The 16680-nt window shown below is 44.5% G+C and overlaps 1 protein-coding gene and 1 long non-coding RNA gene across 2 annotated transcripts in view; both read right to left on the reverse strand.

Moving 5' to 3' along the window:
- Positions 1-5201: 5201 nt before the first annotated feature.
- LOC306983125 (uncharacterized protein) overlaps positions 5202-16680 on the reverse strand; it is a 269919-nt gene continuing 258440 nt past the window's right edge. The window contains exons 2-4 of the mRNA XM_079582859.1: positions 7131-7493; positions 5406-5491; positions 5202-5309 (exon numbers count right to left, since the gene is read on the reverse strand). Of these exons, the coding sequence (XP_079438985.1) occupies positions 5214-5309; positions 5406-5491; positions 7131-7493 (545 nt within the window). The 3' untranslated portion in view covers positions 5202-5213. The remainder of the gene's footprint in view (positions 5310-5405; positions 5492-7130; positions 7494-16680) is intronic.
- Positions 13806-14747, reverse strand: LOC306983131. The gene is made up of 4 exons (XR_013794265.1): positions 14714-14747; positions 14275-14581; positions 14085-14176; positions 13806-13871 (listed from the first exon to the last, which is right to left on the reverse strand). It is a non-coding gene; the product is annotated as an uncharacterized lncRNA (long non-coding RNA).

Raw genomic sequence — 16680 nt, forward strand, 5'->3', positions numbered from 1 at the left:
TTTCTGACTCGTTTCGATACATTTTGTCCTTATTTCAGGTCATTTTCTTTGCCAATGGGGAAAGAACATGGGTCTTATCTCAATGGTCGTTTTACTTTCTTATTTCAAGTGAGATTTACCCTAGAACTGGTCTGAAATGTCCTCAAACAAGCAAAGCAAACTTGGTCCGATCAGGAAAAGTGTCTAAATGAGTGAAAACCGCTCAAAACAAGAAACATTTCCTCAATTCAAGTCATGGTGAGTGAGAGGGACAAGGGTGGACATTCAGACACATATAGTGAGGGCCTGTGTGGTGAGTGTGGGGGACAAGGGTGGACATTCAGACACATATAGTGAGGGCCTGTGTGGTGAGTGTGGGCTTAGGGACGAGGGTGGACATTCACTCTCTCAGACTTTAGTCCAGTTCAGTGTTTGGTGAGTGTTGGATTGTAACCAGTGAAGAGGAGCTGCTGCAGATGTTCACAGATGTTCTACTCGGGCCCTTCATGGCGTCTCGTGTGGTGGAGACACAGCCAGCCTCGTGCTGATTGGCTAAAAGGAGAGTCATGTGATCTTGAGCTTGTTGGACAAAGAGAACGGTCCTGGCTCTGATTGGTCGGCTCTGATCTGAGCGACTGGGATGAAGAGGAGCAGAGACGACACGTCACTCTGGGATGAAGAGGTTTTCTTCACTTTTATTGTTTTTTTTGTCTAATACATGAATCAACTCATAAAAGTCAAATATTATAAAAGAAGCAGAATCAGCAGGAAATACGTCATCAGTGAAAGATACAAGAATAAAAGTATAAACTGAGGATTAACATCAGGAAATAAATGACACCGTTTCAAAAAACTTTGGTTATTTACAAAATCTCTCATTTCTGCTGTTTTTGATCAGTTCAGACGGGGCTGGTCGTCAATAAAACGGCTTCAAATACTGATGTCGCCACAAAAAAAATATGAATTATAATTTCAATAACTGATCGTTTTAAGTCCTGGTTTAACAGTGAGTTTAAATAATTCAACTTTGATTCATTTTCATGTTACATCAAAGTCTTGTTACTTACGTTTATTCTGTGGAAATATTTTTTTTAAGGACGTTTTTGTTTATTTAAAATGATGTTACTCAATAAGAAATCACAATGACTCGTGAACTTATAAAGTACTTATAAATTACTTATAAAGTACTTATAAAGTACTTATAAAGTACTCATGTGCTTGATGAACTCAGTACAGACTCCTGTCATGCCCAAATATGGATGTTTAGAGGCGTGTCTTTGTGCGTCGTCAATAGATACAGACGCCATGGCGTCATAGAAGGGGGCGTGGCCTCACCGAGGGGGAAACACCGTTTTTTACTCATGTTTTCATCTTCTGACGAGAAATAAACTCATTTATCTTGTACAAACTAAGTCAGAAGCAAAAAACTAGCTAACTCTAGCGTTAGCATTAGCACAATGCTAACATGAAGCATCATGTTCTCCATTCTTCATGTATTTATGGGCTGTTGAACCTCTTTGCTCTTTGTCTCCATGTCTTTGTATCTTTATTTAGTAGAAACTATTTTCATAACTGAGCGTTTGTTAAAGTCGTTTTTGAATAATTAGAGAAAGTTTCGTTTTTTCGTCGTATCAAAGGCAGAGACTTCCTGTTCCGTCTGTGCGACTCTTGTGGGACGTTTTGTGGATGAGAATTAGACTGGAGTCTAAACAAGTGTGACGACCAGCCCCGCTCTCTCTCCCCTAATGCACGTTTCAATCTGTCACAAAAGAAACAAACGTTTCACAGCAGAAAATACTTCAACATCAGTAACACACAAAAGTCAAACTCTTAAAGCCGTAAAACTCCATTCACATCATGACCACTGCATCTGAGTCTAGACCAGGGGTTCCCAAAGTGGGGCCCGCGGGACAAATGTGGCCAGAACAATTCCATTGTCCAGAGAGTGACCTCCTTTTGAGCCTCATCTGCTTAAGACCAACTCTCTCCCATTCATTGTCAATGGTAAATGTGGGTGCAGTTCACTGTTTGGCCACCAGCGTCATATTGGGGGCGCTGTTTCACTCCTTTGTGGCGTCTTGGTGTTTATCACAGAGCGTTAGCGTAGCATCGACATCAAACATGACTTATAAAATAATTTTGATAATGATCTAATGTGGCTTTTTCTTTGAGGTCAGTGAATGAGGTCAAGTCACTGTCGCTGCTGTAGATACAGGCTGTTGATTCTGTTCCACTAAAACCAGCCTTTTGCCAGAGTTAAAGGGACTGGATGAGTGTTGGTCCTTTTGATGCTCACTACTGCCCCCTCAGGTCTTATGTGTAACTGCAGGTCTGAGCTCATTCTACACATGAGGACATGGCTGGAACATGTAGGGGAACATACTTATTCTGAACATGTAGGGGAGGAACATACTTCATCTGAACATGTAGGGGAGGAACATACTTCATCTGAACATGTAGGGGAGGAACATACTTCATCTGAACATGTAGGGGAGGAACATACTTCATCTGAACATGTAGGGGAGGAACATACTTCATCTGAACATGTAGGGGAGGAACATACTTCACCTGAACATGTAGGGGAGGAACATACTTCATCTGAACATGTAGGGGAGGAACATACTTCATCTGAACATGTAGGGGAGGAACATACTTCACCTGAACATGTAGGGGAGGAACATACTTCATCTGAACATGTAGGGAGGAACATACTTCATCTGAACATGTAGGGGAGGAACATACTTCATCTGAACATGTAGGGGAGGAACATACTTCACCTGAACATGTAGGGGAGGAACATACTTCATCTGAACATGTAAGGGAGGAACATACTTCATCTGAACATGTAGGGGAGGAACATACTTCATCTGAACATGTAGGGGAGGAACATACTTCATCTGAACATGTAGGGGAGGAACATACTTCATCTGAACATGTAGGGGAGGAACATACTTCATCTGAACATGTAGGGAAGGAACATACTTCATCTGAACATGTGTTTTAATGTAGCGTGTTATTTGCATAGACACAATGCAAATGTATAGCTGCTACTAAAGAATCAAATAAAGTAACTATTATTATTTGCAGTTACATGTTTGGCTTGACATGGCCGTGTTTGGCCCGCGGGCCACACTGTGGCCTCGGAGACAGTTTGGACCCCCCTGATCTGACCTGATGCAGTCGCTGAAAACAAACGATCAGAAAAGTCAAGTTATTTACAATATTTATCCGTCTGGTTTCTTCACTTCTGCTTTATTTGTTTCTGTATCAGCCGTAAAAGTTACTGACGCTTTTTCAACTGCCGGAAAAATATTGTTGAGTAATATTTTTCACCTCTCACTCTGTGACGACCGGCATCACACTCTCTGACGACCGGCCCCTCACTCTGTGACGACCGGCCCCTCACTCTGTGACGACCGGCCTCACTCTGTGATGACCGGCCCCTCACTCTGTGACGACCGGCCTCACTCTGTGACGACCGGCCCCTCACTCTGTGACGACCGGCCCCACACTCTGTGACGACCGGCCCCACACTCTGTGACGACCGGCCCCTCACTCTGTGACGACCGGCCTCTCACTCTGTGACGACCGGCCTCTCACTCTGTGACGACCGGCCCCTCACTCTGTGACGACCGGCCCCTCACTCTGTGACGACCGGCCCCTCACTCTGTGACGACCGGCCCCTCACTCTGTGACGACCGGCCTCACACTCTGTGACGACCGGCCCCTCACTCTGTGACGACCGGCCCCTCACTCTGTGACGACCGGCCTCACACTCTGTGACGACCGGCCCCTCACTCTGTGACGACCGGCCCCTCACTCTGTGACGACCGGCCCCTCACTCTGTGACGACCGGCCCCACACTCTGTGACGACCGGCCCCACACTCTGTGACGACCGGCCCCTCACTCTGTGACGACCGGCCTCTCACTCTGTGACGACCGGCCCCTCACTCTGTGACGACCGGCCCCTCACTCTGTGACGACCGGCCCCTCACTCTGTGACGACCGGCCTCACTCTGTGACGACCGGCCCCTCACTCTGTGACGACCGGCCCCTCACTCTGTGACACAAAATGAAAACCATTAAAGTGATCAAACTGAATGGGGATGAACATAATGACGACTTTAATCTGTCTCTGAACAGATGCAACAGTCGTGGAAACAAAAGACACTAAAGCTCAATAAAACGTCTAAAGTTATTTACAATATTTATGGTCCGTCGTCTCTTCACTTCCATTTGATTTGTTTCCATAAATCCTCGTCTCAGAACAATCGCAGTAAAACACAATAATAAAACGATAGAACCATTTCTGTGTGAGCTCTCAGTCGTGCAGGAGTTGTCCTCTAGACGAAGGCTCTTGAGTCTTCATCTGTACTCTGCAGTTTGTTTTCCTTTAGGTGCGAGTACAGCCTCCCCCCAAACGTCCAACACTTCAACTGCAGAGTCCAGACGACGACTCAAGAACCTGCGTCCTTTAAACAGCGGGTAGATAATAATGATAATAATGATCTAGGGCGCCACCTGCTGGAGCGGGGGCTGCGCTTTAATCTTTGAAACTCCCAGACTTCTGTTCCATAACGTCGGCACAGAAGGTGGTCGAGACTCGCGCTCTTTTGTGTTGGAAACTTTCAAACGAAGCCTCCCTGGTCCTTCTGCCACTCCGGGAGCCGTGGGATCTCCCCAGGAGAATTCCTACATTTACTTCAGACACATGAATAAATCATCATAATATAATGTAACATTATATATTTGTGTTTTTATTCTTTTTCCGTAATATGTTATAAGACGTGTGTCCAAGCCCACAAACAGCACAAACGTCACTATGATGCTTTTAGAATCTTTTATATGAAGTGATTTCTAACGAGGCTTTGACCCAAATGATCCCAGCTGAAAACATGGGGGTTGTTGAGGATTTGCGATGGTTCTGGTTAAATACCAACGGTTACAGGAAAACCACATGGGGCAGTCTAAAGGGAGACCGGCGCCTTTTTCTAAGATACGCACATATTATTCAAGCATATTTATGGCGGATGTTTCCAAACGTCTCGTCTCTAATCCTGCGTATGAAGCTTCAGAACTGTAAAAATGTGTCTGTTTTGAGCGTGACAGTAGGGGGCGCTTTAATAGGGGCACAGGTCTGATTCATTAAAACATTCCTTTATAATTGGTGCTTCTTTGAACCCAAATATTGGCCTGATTTATGGGTCGACCTCTAACAGGAGAAGTATCAGGATCACATCTGGTCAAACACGACGTCAGTGCGTTCTTCTTCTTCAGGGCGGGCTCTGCGTCTCCTGGCTCTCTGTGCTCTCTCGCGCCCCCTGGTGGCCTGAAACGACACCGCACAAAACAATCACTTTCCCAACTCGCGCTGCAGTGTGTAACCACGGCAACAAGGAAACAGCGGTTCAGGAAGCGCTCGTACCCGGCGGTAGAAGAAGTACGGGATGAAGTTCAGCGGCATCAGCAGGAGAAGGACCAGCGCTCGGACCAAGGTCTGGAGCTCAGACACTGGAACACACGGGACACACGTCATTAAAGCGGAACGAAGCCCTAAGCCTTTAACCTGAGCCCTAAGCCTTTAACCTGAGCCCTAAGCCTTTAACCTGAGCCCTAAGCCTTTAACCCTGAGCCCTAAGCCTTTAACCTGAGCCCTAAGCCTTTAACCTGAGCCCTAAGCCTTTAACCCTGAGCCCTAAGCCTTTAACCTGAGCCCAAAGCCTTTTACCTGAGCCCTAAGCCTTTAACCCTGAGCCCTAAGTCTTTAACCTGAGCCCTAAGCCTTTAACCCTGAACCCTAAGCCTTTAACCTGAGCCCTAAGCCTTTAACCTGAGCCCTAAGCCTTTTACCCTGAGCCCTAAGCCTTTAACCTGAGCCCTAAGCCTTTAACCTGAGCCCTAAGCCTTTAACCCTTAGCCCTAAGCCTTTAACCTGAGCCCTAAGCCTGTAACCTGAGCCCTAAGCCTTTAACCTGAGCCCTAAGCCTTTAACCTGAGCCCTAAGCCTTTAACCCTGAGCCCTAAGCCTTTAACCTGAGCCCTAAGCCTTTAACACTGAGCCCTAAGCCTTTAACCTGAGCCCTAAGCCTTTAACCTGAGCCCTAAGCCTTTAACCCTGAGCCCTAAGCCTTTAACCCTGAGCCCTAAGCCTTTAACCCTGAGCCCTAATCAAAACCCAATTCTAATCCTGACCCTAAAACCACATCTTGACCCTCAAACAGTCCTTTAAAGAAGTGAGGACCACCCAAAATGTCCTCACTTTACAAATGTGTCCTCACTCTGTTAAAAACTCAAACTGGTCCTCACAATGTCGTAACTACAAGAACACACACACACACATTCGCTCGTATACGAGCCAGAGGGGGTCAGAAACAAAGTAAATTTACTTCAGTACTAAAGTGGAGTTTTTAAGAATCTACTCGAGTAGTATTTCTGTTTAGAACTTGATACTTTCTGTAAAGGCCTGGAAGAAAAAAAGTCAATTCTTCCTTGTGTTTGCGGGGTCCGAAACTTCCATTTCTTTCAATACTTTCACTCAAGTCAAATGTCCCTGAGCAGCTTTGACTTTTATTGAACTATTGCTCAGGTTAAAGTGCGTTTTAGAGCCAGAGAATCATTAATTCGGCCCAAACGCTGACGAAGTTTAAAAAGTCTAAAGCGTCAAAGGGCCATGACACACTCGCCTGGTCAGACACATGTCTTTCTCCTCACATTTCAAATATATTCAACTATAGTTCAGAAGAAACACACGCTGGAATAAACAGAACAGTTTGGCTGATGATGCGCGGCCACCAGGGGGAGCTGTTTCCCCAATGATGATTCCTGACAGGTGGAAGCGATCGATACAAAGTCAAACAGCTCTCGATCGTCCTGTGACAGTGAACTGATGTGTCCGTGAGCGAGAACGGACATTTTCCTCTGGCTCTGACTCTGTGGAGGAATATTTGATCCCCAGAAGGAGAAATGACCCCAGAGCTCTCACATGGACCAATATAACTGTGGGCTTTGTTTCCACCCAGAGGGGGCTCAGCAGGAGTGACTCCCACGTCCACATTAAAGGGAAGTGTGAGGAGAAGAGCTGTGTTTGATGCTGAACTCCTGTGTGGTTTTGCTCTGCATTGTGTCCCAGACGGCGCCCCGTACCCCTTACCTCCTGGGTGGATGTAGAGGGAGCTGTTGGAGGTGAAGTTGTGGTTGAACACCTGCAGGAGGTAAACACAGGTGTAGTTCCCTTTGTGGGCGGGGCTCACGTCAGTAAACAGGAAGTGGGCGGAGTGATTGACGGCCGGCAGGGTGAGGTTGAGAGTGGGAGAGAGCAGCTGGAAGGAGCCTCCCGGGTACTGCGGCTCCACGGAGCATTTGACCCGGAAATGTGCCCCCATCTGCACCCAGGCCCCGCCCTCTCCCGGCGACGCCCACTCACCCTCCTGTGCCCGCGGCCCCCAGAGCTCGCCCTCTGCCCGCGGAGCCCACACCCCCTCAGACACAGACACCTCCGGGACCTTCAGCAGATCTGAGGAGACAAAGGGGGAGACGCTCAGAGCGTCAGGGAGACCAGGATTTATGTTTCAGTTTGAGGGAAAAAGAATAATCCATAAACACTGGTCAGAGAGAAGAAGATCAGATACACAATAACTACTGTACAAGTAAAAGTACTGCGTGATTCACTACTTAAGCCCCGCCTCAACCCAACACAGCTTCTCCACTTTGGCTTTACCCAAATCTAAAGCTTCAACAGCGACAAAAATCTGATGAAAAAGAACTTTAGAAAAGTGACGACGACTCAGCGAAAAAGAAAAGATGAAGATCAGTTAGTTCTTAGCTTTCAAATGAGGCGTTACTCTGGCCTATAGGCTGTGATCTCCAGTCCTGAAGCTTCAGATTTGGGTAAAGCCGAGCTGGTGAAAATGTGCTGGGTTAAAGCGGGGGGTAAGAGGTTAAATAAAAGTACTGGAGTAAAAGTAAGTGAGTACTCCCCGCCTCGGCCAATGGGAGCAGAGGATTATCTGTGTCCTCCTCTAGGGGGCGTCGCCACATTCAGTGAACTGACTCTGAGCAGAGACTGTGAGAAGAAGAGACTCTGGATTCAAACCCACCTGAACAAACCACGTGGAGGCGGCGGGAATAAGGTGAGAAACCATCGTCGAGACAGTCTCTCACAGTAGATCTGTTCTTCACACAGGCAGGGTCGACCCACCACACTTTACTCTTCTTAAACCTGCCTCTCTTTTCTGTAGAAACAGTTGATCCACAGTCCAGGCCTCGACACACGGCGGCCGCCGCCTCCAGGTCCCAGGGGTCAGAGAAGTCATAGGTCACCACTGGTCTCCACTCTCCTCCGAGCTCCGCCTCCACCGTCCCCTCACAGCGACTGGCCCCTCCCACCAGCCTCAGCGGCTCTGGACACAAACACAGGTGAGCCCCGCCCCTCTACAGGCCCCGCCCCTGGCCCCGCCCCTTACCTGCACAGGTGAGGTTGAGAGTGGGGCAGGTCTCTGGGCCGGTCCTGGTCCGGGGACAGTCCATCAGCTTAGACTCGTTGCCTTCACAGTGGAACGTCTGCCCCAGAGGAGAGAGCGCCCCCTGGAGGAGAGGAGCCCCACAGCCCAGCTCCCTGCACAGCACCTCTGCCCCGCGACGGCCCAAGGCCCCCTCACAGACCCCGGCCCAGGACTGGTTCTGGATCTGAGGAGATCCTGAACACAGGCTCCGCCCCCCGACCAGCCGCGCCGAGTCTGTGTATGAAGATGAGGTCACAGTCTGAGCCGCTCTGCAGGAAGTCTCTCCTTTATGTAGCACCATTCACTCACACCACCTTCACACTGAGACAAGGCGGCTGAAGTGTGGAGCTCATGGACACAATGGCAGTGTGCACCTGCGGGAGGTTCTTCCACACCAGAGTTTCTTTAGACCTGAGCTTTGCTGTGGGGAGTCCATGTTTGTCCTGCACTGTTTGTTCTGCTGAGTTTGGTTTGATTCTTTTTAAGCCTTTCATTTTCTTACATTCGCCCCTCCTGTACAAACATGTACACGCCTAAAAACAGCCACAACATTTACACTCTCACAGTTTTTATACTTTTTATTAATAAATCTCTTGATCTGCTCGATGTCTTTCCAAAACGACCAAACATATAATGGAAAAGTAAAAACCTGAATATGTTCTGAGTGATGAACATTGGAGCTGGGCTGTGGTCTTTAGAGCCTTGGATGAGTCAAAGCCGTGACTAATATTGATTTGAAGCTTTAGTGGTTTTTCTGTAGTGACGATTCTTTATGTCTAAATGTTCTTGTTCCCATTGACTTCCATTAGAAACACATTCAGGACTTCCACGTTTCTTTGCTCTCCTGTCTCCGTGTAAAAGTCATATATTTATAATGTCAGCGTTTCATTTGGAAGAAAAGGAGCTGAACTTCACATTTTCACTGCATTTTAGACTTTTCCACTTTTCTTTTCAGGGTAAATCCATTGGAAAAGCCTCATTTCCATTATATTCAATAGGAGAAAATACAGTGATTTTGTTCATGTGCCAAAGCTGGGAATGAGCTTCAATCTGATGAAACTCAGTCAAAATGTTCAAATTCACTCCTTTTCTTCCAAATGAAACGCTGACATTGTAAAAAGTGAAGTTTCAAACGGCTCTGGAAGAGCAAAGAAAAACATGTATAATGGAAGTCAATGGGGCTGTTTCAGCCGCTGCCATTTTCACATAAAGAATCGTCCAACACAGAAAAACTATGAATGTCATTAAATCCATTTCACTTCATCTGTGACACAAACACAGACACAGCCTCTGCTCCAAATGTGATTATTACAAACATCATCACACTCAAGTGTTTGGGAAAAAGTACTTCATGTGGTTTATGCAAAAAGAAGTGGAAACAAATCTATAAAAATGTAGATGTTATGGCTGTTTTGAGGCGTGTACATGTTTGTCCACTAGGGGGCGCATGTGAGCAAAGTTGTAAATCTGTCACTACAGAAAAACTACAAATGATTCAAATCCATTTTTGTTTCATGTTTGACTCGTCCAAGGCCCTAAAATCCACCGAAGTCCAGCTCTGACCTGCTCATTATTTAAAGAGAATCAGGTTTTTATGTTGTTTTGTAACAAACAAAGGGTTCAAATCCCCAAATCAAAACATGTTTGGGAGTTTTGAGGAGGTGAGAAGTGATTCTGGAGATTTATGAAAAAAAATGAAAGTCTGTGTTTTTTATACAGTTTGAAAAGCATGTACATGTTTGTCCACTAGGGGGCGCACGTGTAGAAAATGCTCCAAAATAAAAGACATGGGAGAAAAACAAACTCTGGATTCAGAGAATTTGGCTCAAAAGAACATTTTGAGTTTTTTCATCAAATGAAGAAACAAAACATGTCCATTGGACGACACAGGCTCTGCAGACAGAGCCAACGACCCTCCCCTCTGACACCAACGACCCCCCCCCTCTGATACAACTACCCCCCCCTCTGATCCAACGACCCCCCCCCCCCCCCCTCTGACCCAACGACCCCTCCCTCTCTGACCCAACAACCCCCCCCTCTGACCCAACGACCCCTCCCCCAACGACCCCTCCCCCTGAATTCTGGCTCAAATACTTTGACTTTTACTGATAGTACTTATGAAAGTAGGTACTTGGATCCTTTTACTTCAGTAAAGTATTTGCTCCTGTGTCTGGTCGCCATGGTTACTGCCCTTTAAGTCACTGAAAACTATGAGTAGGATTATTTATGACTGTGGTGTTTCAGACTCACCTGAACAGTTCAGATCCAGACTGAGGTCAGCGCGACGAGTGTGAGACTCAAAACAGCCGATCAGTGAAGAGTCGACACAGAGGCGAGGAGAGAGAGAAACAGTTTCTCTGAATGAAACACTTTTTTCCTCCAGACTCACAATTGACCCACAATCCAGCTCCAAACACACTCTGTTTCCAAACCACAGATGGATGTAGAATGGAAACACATCAGTCCAGTCCTGTCCCGCCCTCTGCACCTGCAGCCGCCCCTGACACCGACTCTGACCATCGACCAACCTCAGACTGGACGACTCTGAAACAACAGGCAGTGGCACAGTGGTTAGAGAGAGAGAAGTGTGAGGAGAGAGAGAGAGAGAGAAGTGTGAGGAGAGAGAAGTGTGAGGAGAGAGAGAGAGAGAAGTGTGAGGAGAGAGAAAAGTGTGAGGAGAGAGAGAGAAGTGTGAGGAAAGAGAGAGAAGTGTGAGGAGAGAGAGAAGTGTGAGGAGAGAGAGAAGTGTGAGGAGGAGAGAGAGAAGTGTGAGGAGGAGAGAGAGAGAGAAAAGTGTGAGGAGAGAGAGAGAAGTGTGAAGAGAGAGAGAGAGAGAGAGAGAGAAGTGTGAAGAGAGAGAGAGAGAGAGAGAGAGAAGTGTGAGGAGAGAGAGAGAAGTGTGAGGAGAGAGAGAGAAGTGTGAGGAGAGAGAGAAGTGTGAGGAGAGAGAGAGAGAGAAGTGTGAGGAGAGAGAGAGAGAAGTTTGAGGAGGAGAGAAGTGTGAGGAGAGAGAGAGAAGTGTGAGGAGAGAGAGAGAGAAGTGTGAGGAGAGAGAGAGAGAAGTGTGAGGAGAGAGAGAGAAGTGTGAGGAGAGAGAGAGAGAAGTGTGAGGAGGAGAGAGAGAAGTGTGAGGAGAGAGAGAGATAAATGTTAGGAGAGAGAGAAGTGTGAGGAGAGAGAGAAGTGTGAGGAGGAGAGAGAGAAGTGTGAGAAGAGAGAGAGAAGTGTGAGGTGAGAGAGAGAAGTGTGAGGAGAGAGAGAAGTGTGAGGAGACAGAGAGAAGTGTGAGGAGAGAGAGAGAAGTGTGAGGAGGAGCAGAGAAGTGTGAGGAGAGAGAGGAGGAGGAGGTGCCTCTAAAGTCTGTCTAGTTTAATATTAGATCCACATAATTGTACAGTGTCTGTTGCTGTATTTAGAAAGTGTTAAGAAACATCATTTTTTATTTGTATTTAACAGGAGTAACACCACATGTGTCCAGTAGAGGGTGCTGCAGGCTCAGCTGTGAATGCACCTCCTCTTGTGAAACAGCAGGGCAGCTGTGGCTACAGTACTGGAGCCTTTTTGTTACACCTGTACCGTGATGTTGGACCATGAACAGAAGAAAAGTGTCTTTTTTCTAATTGTCATAATGAAATATAAAGTGATGTAAGATTTGAAGGTGTTTTTGAAACAAAGTCAGACTGATGTGTGAGTCCATTATCGGTCAGAACAAGAACGTCCTCATTATGACGTTATTACTTTCCTCAAAAGCCTGGACTCTTTAAATCCCTATTTACAACCACACAAATATGGAGCCTTGACCTTTGACACCTCATGTTCAACTGCCGGAACAATATTGTAGATTCATATTTTTTCAAACTTTTGTCACACAATGATGATAATCCACTTCAGTTCTGCAGAAAATGACTAAAGTCTGAAAAAATATCCAAAGCCACAACGCAACAACTTAACAAAAGCCAAAACACAACAACTTAACGAAAGCCAAAACACAACAACTTAACGAAAGCCAAAACACAACAACTTAACAAAAGCCACAACACAACAACTTAACAAAAGCCAAAACACAACAACTTTACAAAAGCCAAAACACAACAACTTAACAAAAGCCAGAACACAACAACTTAACAAAAGCCAAAACACAACAACTTAACAAAAGCCAAAACACAACAACTTAACGAAAGCCAAAACACAACAACTTAACAAAAGCCAAAACACAACAACTTAACGAAAGCCACAACACAACAACTTAACAAAAGCCAAAACGGAAGTTACCGGTCAAAAAGGAAGTCACCGTAAGTCGGACTGCAATTGCAGACGGACCGGCATATTATGAGCGCCAGTGGAAGAGGATTTTGAAAGAAGTTGGAAAAGTAAGTTATAGTAAGCTATTGCTTTGTAACCATGGTCTATGCCACTTTCTACTGGCTTAAATAATGGTAAATGGTAAATGGTAAATGGTCTCAACTTATATAGCGCTTTTCCACCTACATTAGGCACTCAAAGCGCTTTACGCTTTGATGACTATTGCACTTTTCAAAATCATTCGTTGTACAGTTATCCTTTTCCTGCCGCGAATGTCAGGTTTTCTGTGATGCATGATATTAGTGCATGGATAATATTAAAGCTGCGTAAGAGGATCAATGACAGATTAATTATTAGTTATTTTAAGCCAGCCAGTAAGTGCTAAATTGTGGTTGTCTTTGTCACCAGGATATGTTTTGTCCAATTTGTGGGGTGAGCCTTCAAACCGTTGAGCCCTGCTGTGGCTCATGTGGAAGAAATATTGAGTTTTTACGGATTTTTCAACACGATGAAGGTACGTTTGGTCTAGGATGTGTTATTCTGAAATATTATCATCGATATAATAATTGTTTGAGTCTTACTTTGCAGTACAGTTACTGGTAACGATTAAATATTTTGTATCTTGTGTCAGATTTTGTATTATATCTGAAGCAGACAGCTGCTCCACCCTAAAACCAGATAGTCATGATCTATGTTACTTCATAAACATAATGTAAATGATAGCAGATTAATCTAAACACAATAAAATCCACAGTTGTTGAGAGGGTGAGTTGTTGTCAACTTACAAATTGTCATTTTCTACATCATGTAGACCGCTAAATCAGTGTGACATAACTAATTGTGCAAAAGAACATTTGTTTGTCGTTATATTTTATGACAACAGAATCAGAATTGTTTTTATTGCCATCGTTGGTGAACAGGTTCACACACTACGAATTTTTTTCAGTTCAGTCGTGCAACATGAAACATAAAACATAACATTACAAGGTAACAACACACAATGTTAAGGAACTACATATTACCAGAGCTGTTAAATCAGTGTGTGATTGTCCATCATCAGTTGTACTATTCAAGGCGGGTTCCAATATCTGGGAATAATAAAAGTTTTAGTGTGGTACTTCAGATAACATTAACAAACTATGGCAGAAATAATAATATATACATATTTAATTGTAATACCCTGCCATTCAGTATGGCACGTTAAACACATTAGCGGAAATGGTCATTTCATTTTTTATTTGGAAAATGCAAGCATTAAAGTGTCAATTTTGAAATACAAGCATGGGGAAAAACATATATACCATTGTATCATCTGTATTGAACTCTGCATCACTACTGCTCATAATGATCACCTCTGGATCTGACTCCTCGGAATCTGTGGTGGCCTCCTGAGCTGTGAAATACATCAGATGTGGACAATTATTTTAAACCAATGAACCGATACCAGAGTGCGCCTCTAGATTGGCAATTAGTCTCAGGTTAACTCACAACAGGTCATGAAATCTTCAGCTGTACAAATGTACACAGTGATGCGTTGGTACGTCTTCCCTATTGCCTCCTTGTAGTCTTTAACAGAGAATGGGGTGTTTGTTCCTGGTATATTTACTAGCTTTGTACCATCAGGATACACCAGAAAGTGGGGACCGGGGGGCAGATTTTTGTTGAAGGCCTTCAATTTTTGCAGTGCTATATTGTGCAATTCTTCTGCATCTGAGCCTGGTTTGAGTGAAACGGGGAGTGTCATTCCTCTCATTGGACTCAGGACTCCATCTTTCACCCGCATATGGCCTACTGAAATCTACAGAGAAACAACAAAAGAAGGCTTCCGTAAAGCAGCCCAGTGATTTATAACATTTATACTACACACTACCAATGCATGTTGAGGTTGATAAGCTGCAAGTTCATCAACCTACAAAAACAAAGAAGTTACCTTCACAAGGTTTTCTTTTGGCTGTTCTTTTTTCGTTTTGAAACACAATTGCCTCTCCTTCTCTTTTAAAGTCCTGAAATTCCGGAATGACTCCAGTGCCCCCTCTTCTTTTATGCCTCCTGCATCAAACAGAGGCAAACAACTCTCATCAGAGCGAATTTAAGAATCAATGAGGAATCTGAGAGAGGTACAACATACAACAAATTTGTCTCAAGTATCATGTAGAAAAATTGTTACATTACCCTGTCTTGTGCCAGGTTTTTGGACATCACGCAGGAATGATATATTCTTTCCACACGAACTACAAAATTTTGTTTCGGGGTTTAACCCTGTACCGCAAAAAGGACAATACATCGTCATCTGGAAGGTGAGGGGACACTGATCATTGTCGCGAAGTTCCAATGCACGTTGCAATTGTTTGACAGCGTTAAACTTCGTAACATTAGCTCAATGCCCAAGTCATTGCGGTACAAATTAGTTGAACCTAACAATAGTCATTATTTAAGCCAGTAGAAAGTGGCATAGACCATGGTTACAAAGCAATAGCTTACTATAACTTACTTTTCCAACTTCTTTCAAAATCCTCTTCCACTGGCGCTCATAATATGCCGGTCCGTCTGCAATTGCAGTCCGACTTACGGTGACTTCCTTTTTGACCGGTAACTTCCGTTTTGGCTTTTGTTAAGTTGTTGTGTTTTGGCTTTTGTTAAGTTGTTGTGTTGTGGCTCAAAGTTGTTGTGATGTGGCGTTTGTATTAGCTGTTTTAGCATTTGCATTTGTTGTGACCCTTCTCGGCCACCGTAACTTGAACACATCACACTTGTAGTTTCCTCTTATTTACTATGTTACAAAAGCACTTGAACTCATCACACTCGTAGTTTCCTCTTATTTACTATGTTACAAAAGCATTTGAACTCATCACACTCGTAGTTTCCTCTTATTTACTATGTTACAAAAGCACTTGAACTCATCACACTCGTAGTTTCCACTTATTTACTACGTCACAAAGCACTTGAACTCATCGCACTCGTAGTGTCCTCTTATTTACTACGTCACAAAGCACTTGAACTCATCACACTCGTAGTTTCCTCTTATTTACTACGTCACAAAGCACTTGAACTCATCACACTCGTAGTTGAGCAGCACCGACGGGACAAAGAAAAACAAAATGGCTCCGATCAGAGGAAGGCGGAAACGGAGCTTTGAAAGTCACATTAAAGCTGATTTAGAACTCATGACGTGTAAAAGATACAAAACTGAGTTTTGTATCTTTTTAAAGTCAATTGCTGATCCCTGCACTGAAGAGCACCAAAGTTAGATTTTTGAAAAAACAAGGATATCCAAGCAGCGCTCCTGCATGTTATAGTTTGTTGAACCCCAAAGGATACATAGGGATCATCCTAAGCTGGAGCTGCTCCGTTCATTGAACGTTGGAATTACTCACCATTCATCTAAAATGGCTACAAATTATTTCTCCTACTCTAACGAAGAAGGTGAGCGCATCATTGTTCCGGATACTTTACTCAATCAAAGTCCCTCAAAGCCACAGGAAGCTAAAAAGCTATTTCTGGACTTGAAGAAGGCTTCTGAAAAAGACCTGAAGCTACAACTTCACATGACCACTTTGTCAGATTACTGGCGTGAAAGGATGATACCACGGGGACTGAGAATAAAGAAATGTCCATCATTTGGTGCAGATGATAAAGAATTCCGGAACAAGTGGGAGGCCATCTTGAAGAAATGCTCCTTCGACCTCATGCTTCTGCTGATAGAAGAGGCAAAAAAGCAGCAAACACTAACACAGAATGAAATTGCCAAAATGAAAGAAGAAGTCTGTTTGCAATTTCAAGAACAACAAAAAGCTTTTGAAACAGAAATAAAAGAAGGACTGGCAAAGCTACAGAAAGAACTTAGACAAGCTAAATTGGCTAAGTTTAAAAGAGACCAATCTGACTATAATGAAGATA

This window comes from Gobius niger (assembly GCF_951799975.1).
Source record: "Gobius niger genome assembly, chromosome: 2".
NCBI classification, from domain to species: domain Eukaryota; kingdom Metazoa; phylum Chordata; class Actinopteri; order Gobiiformes; family Gobiidae; genus Gobius; species Gobius niger.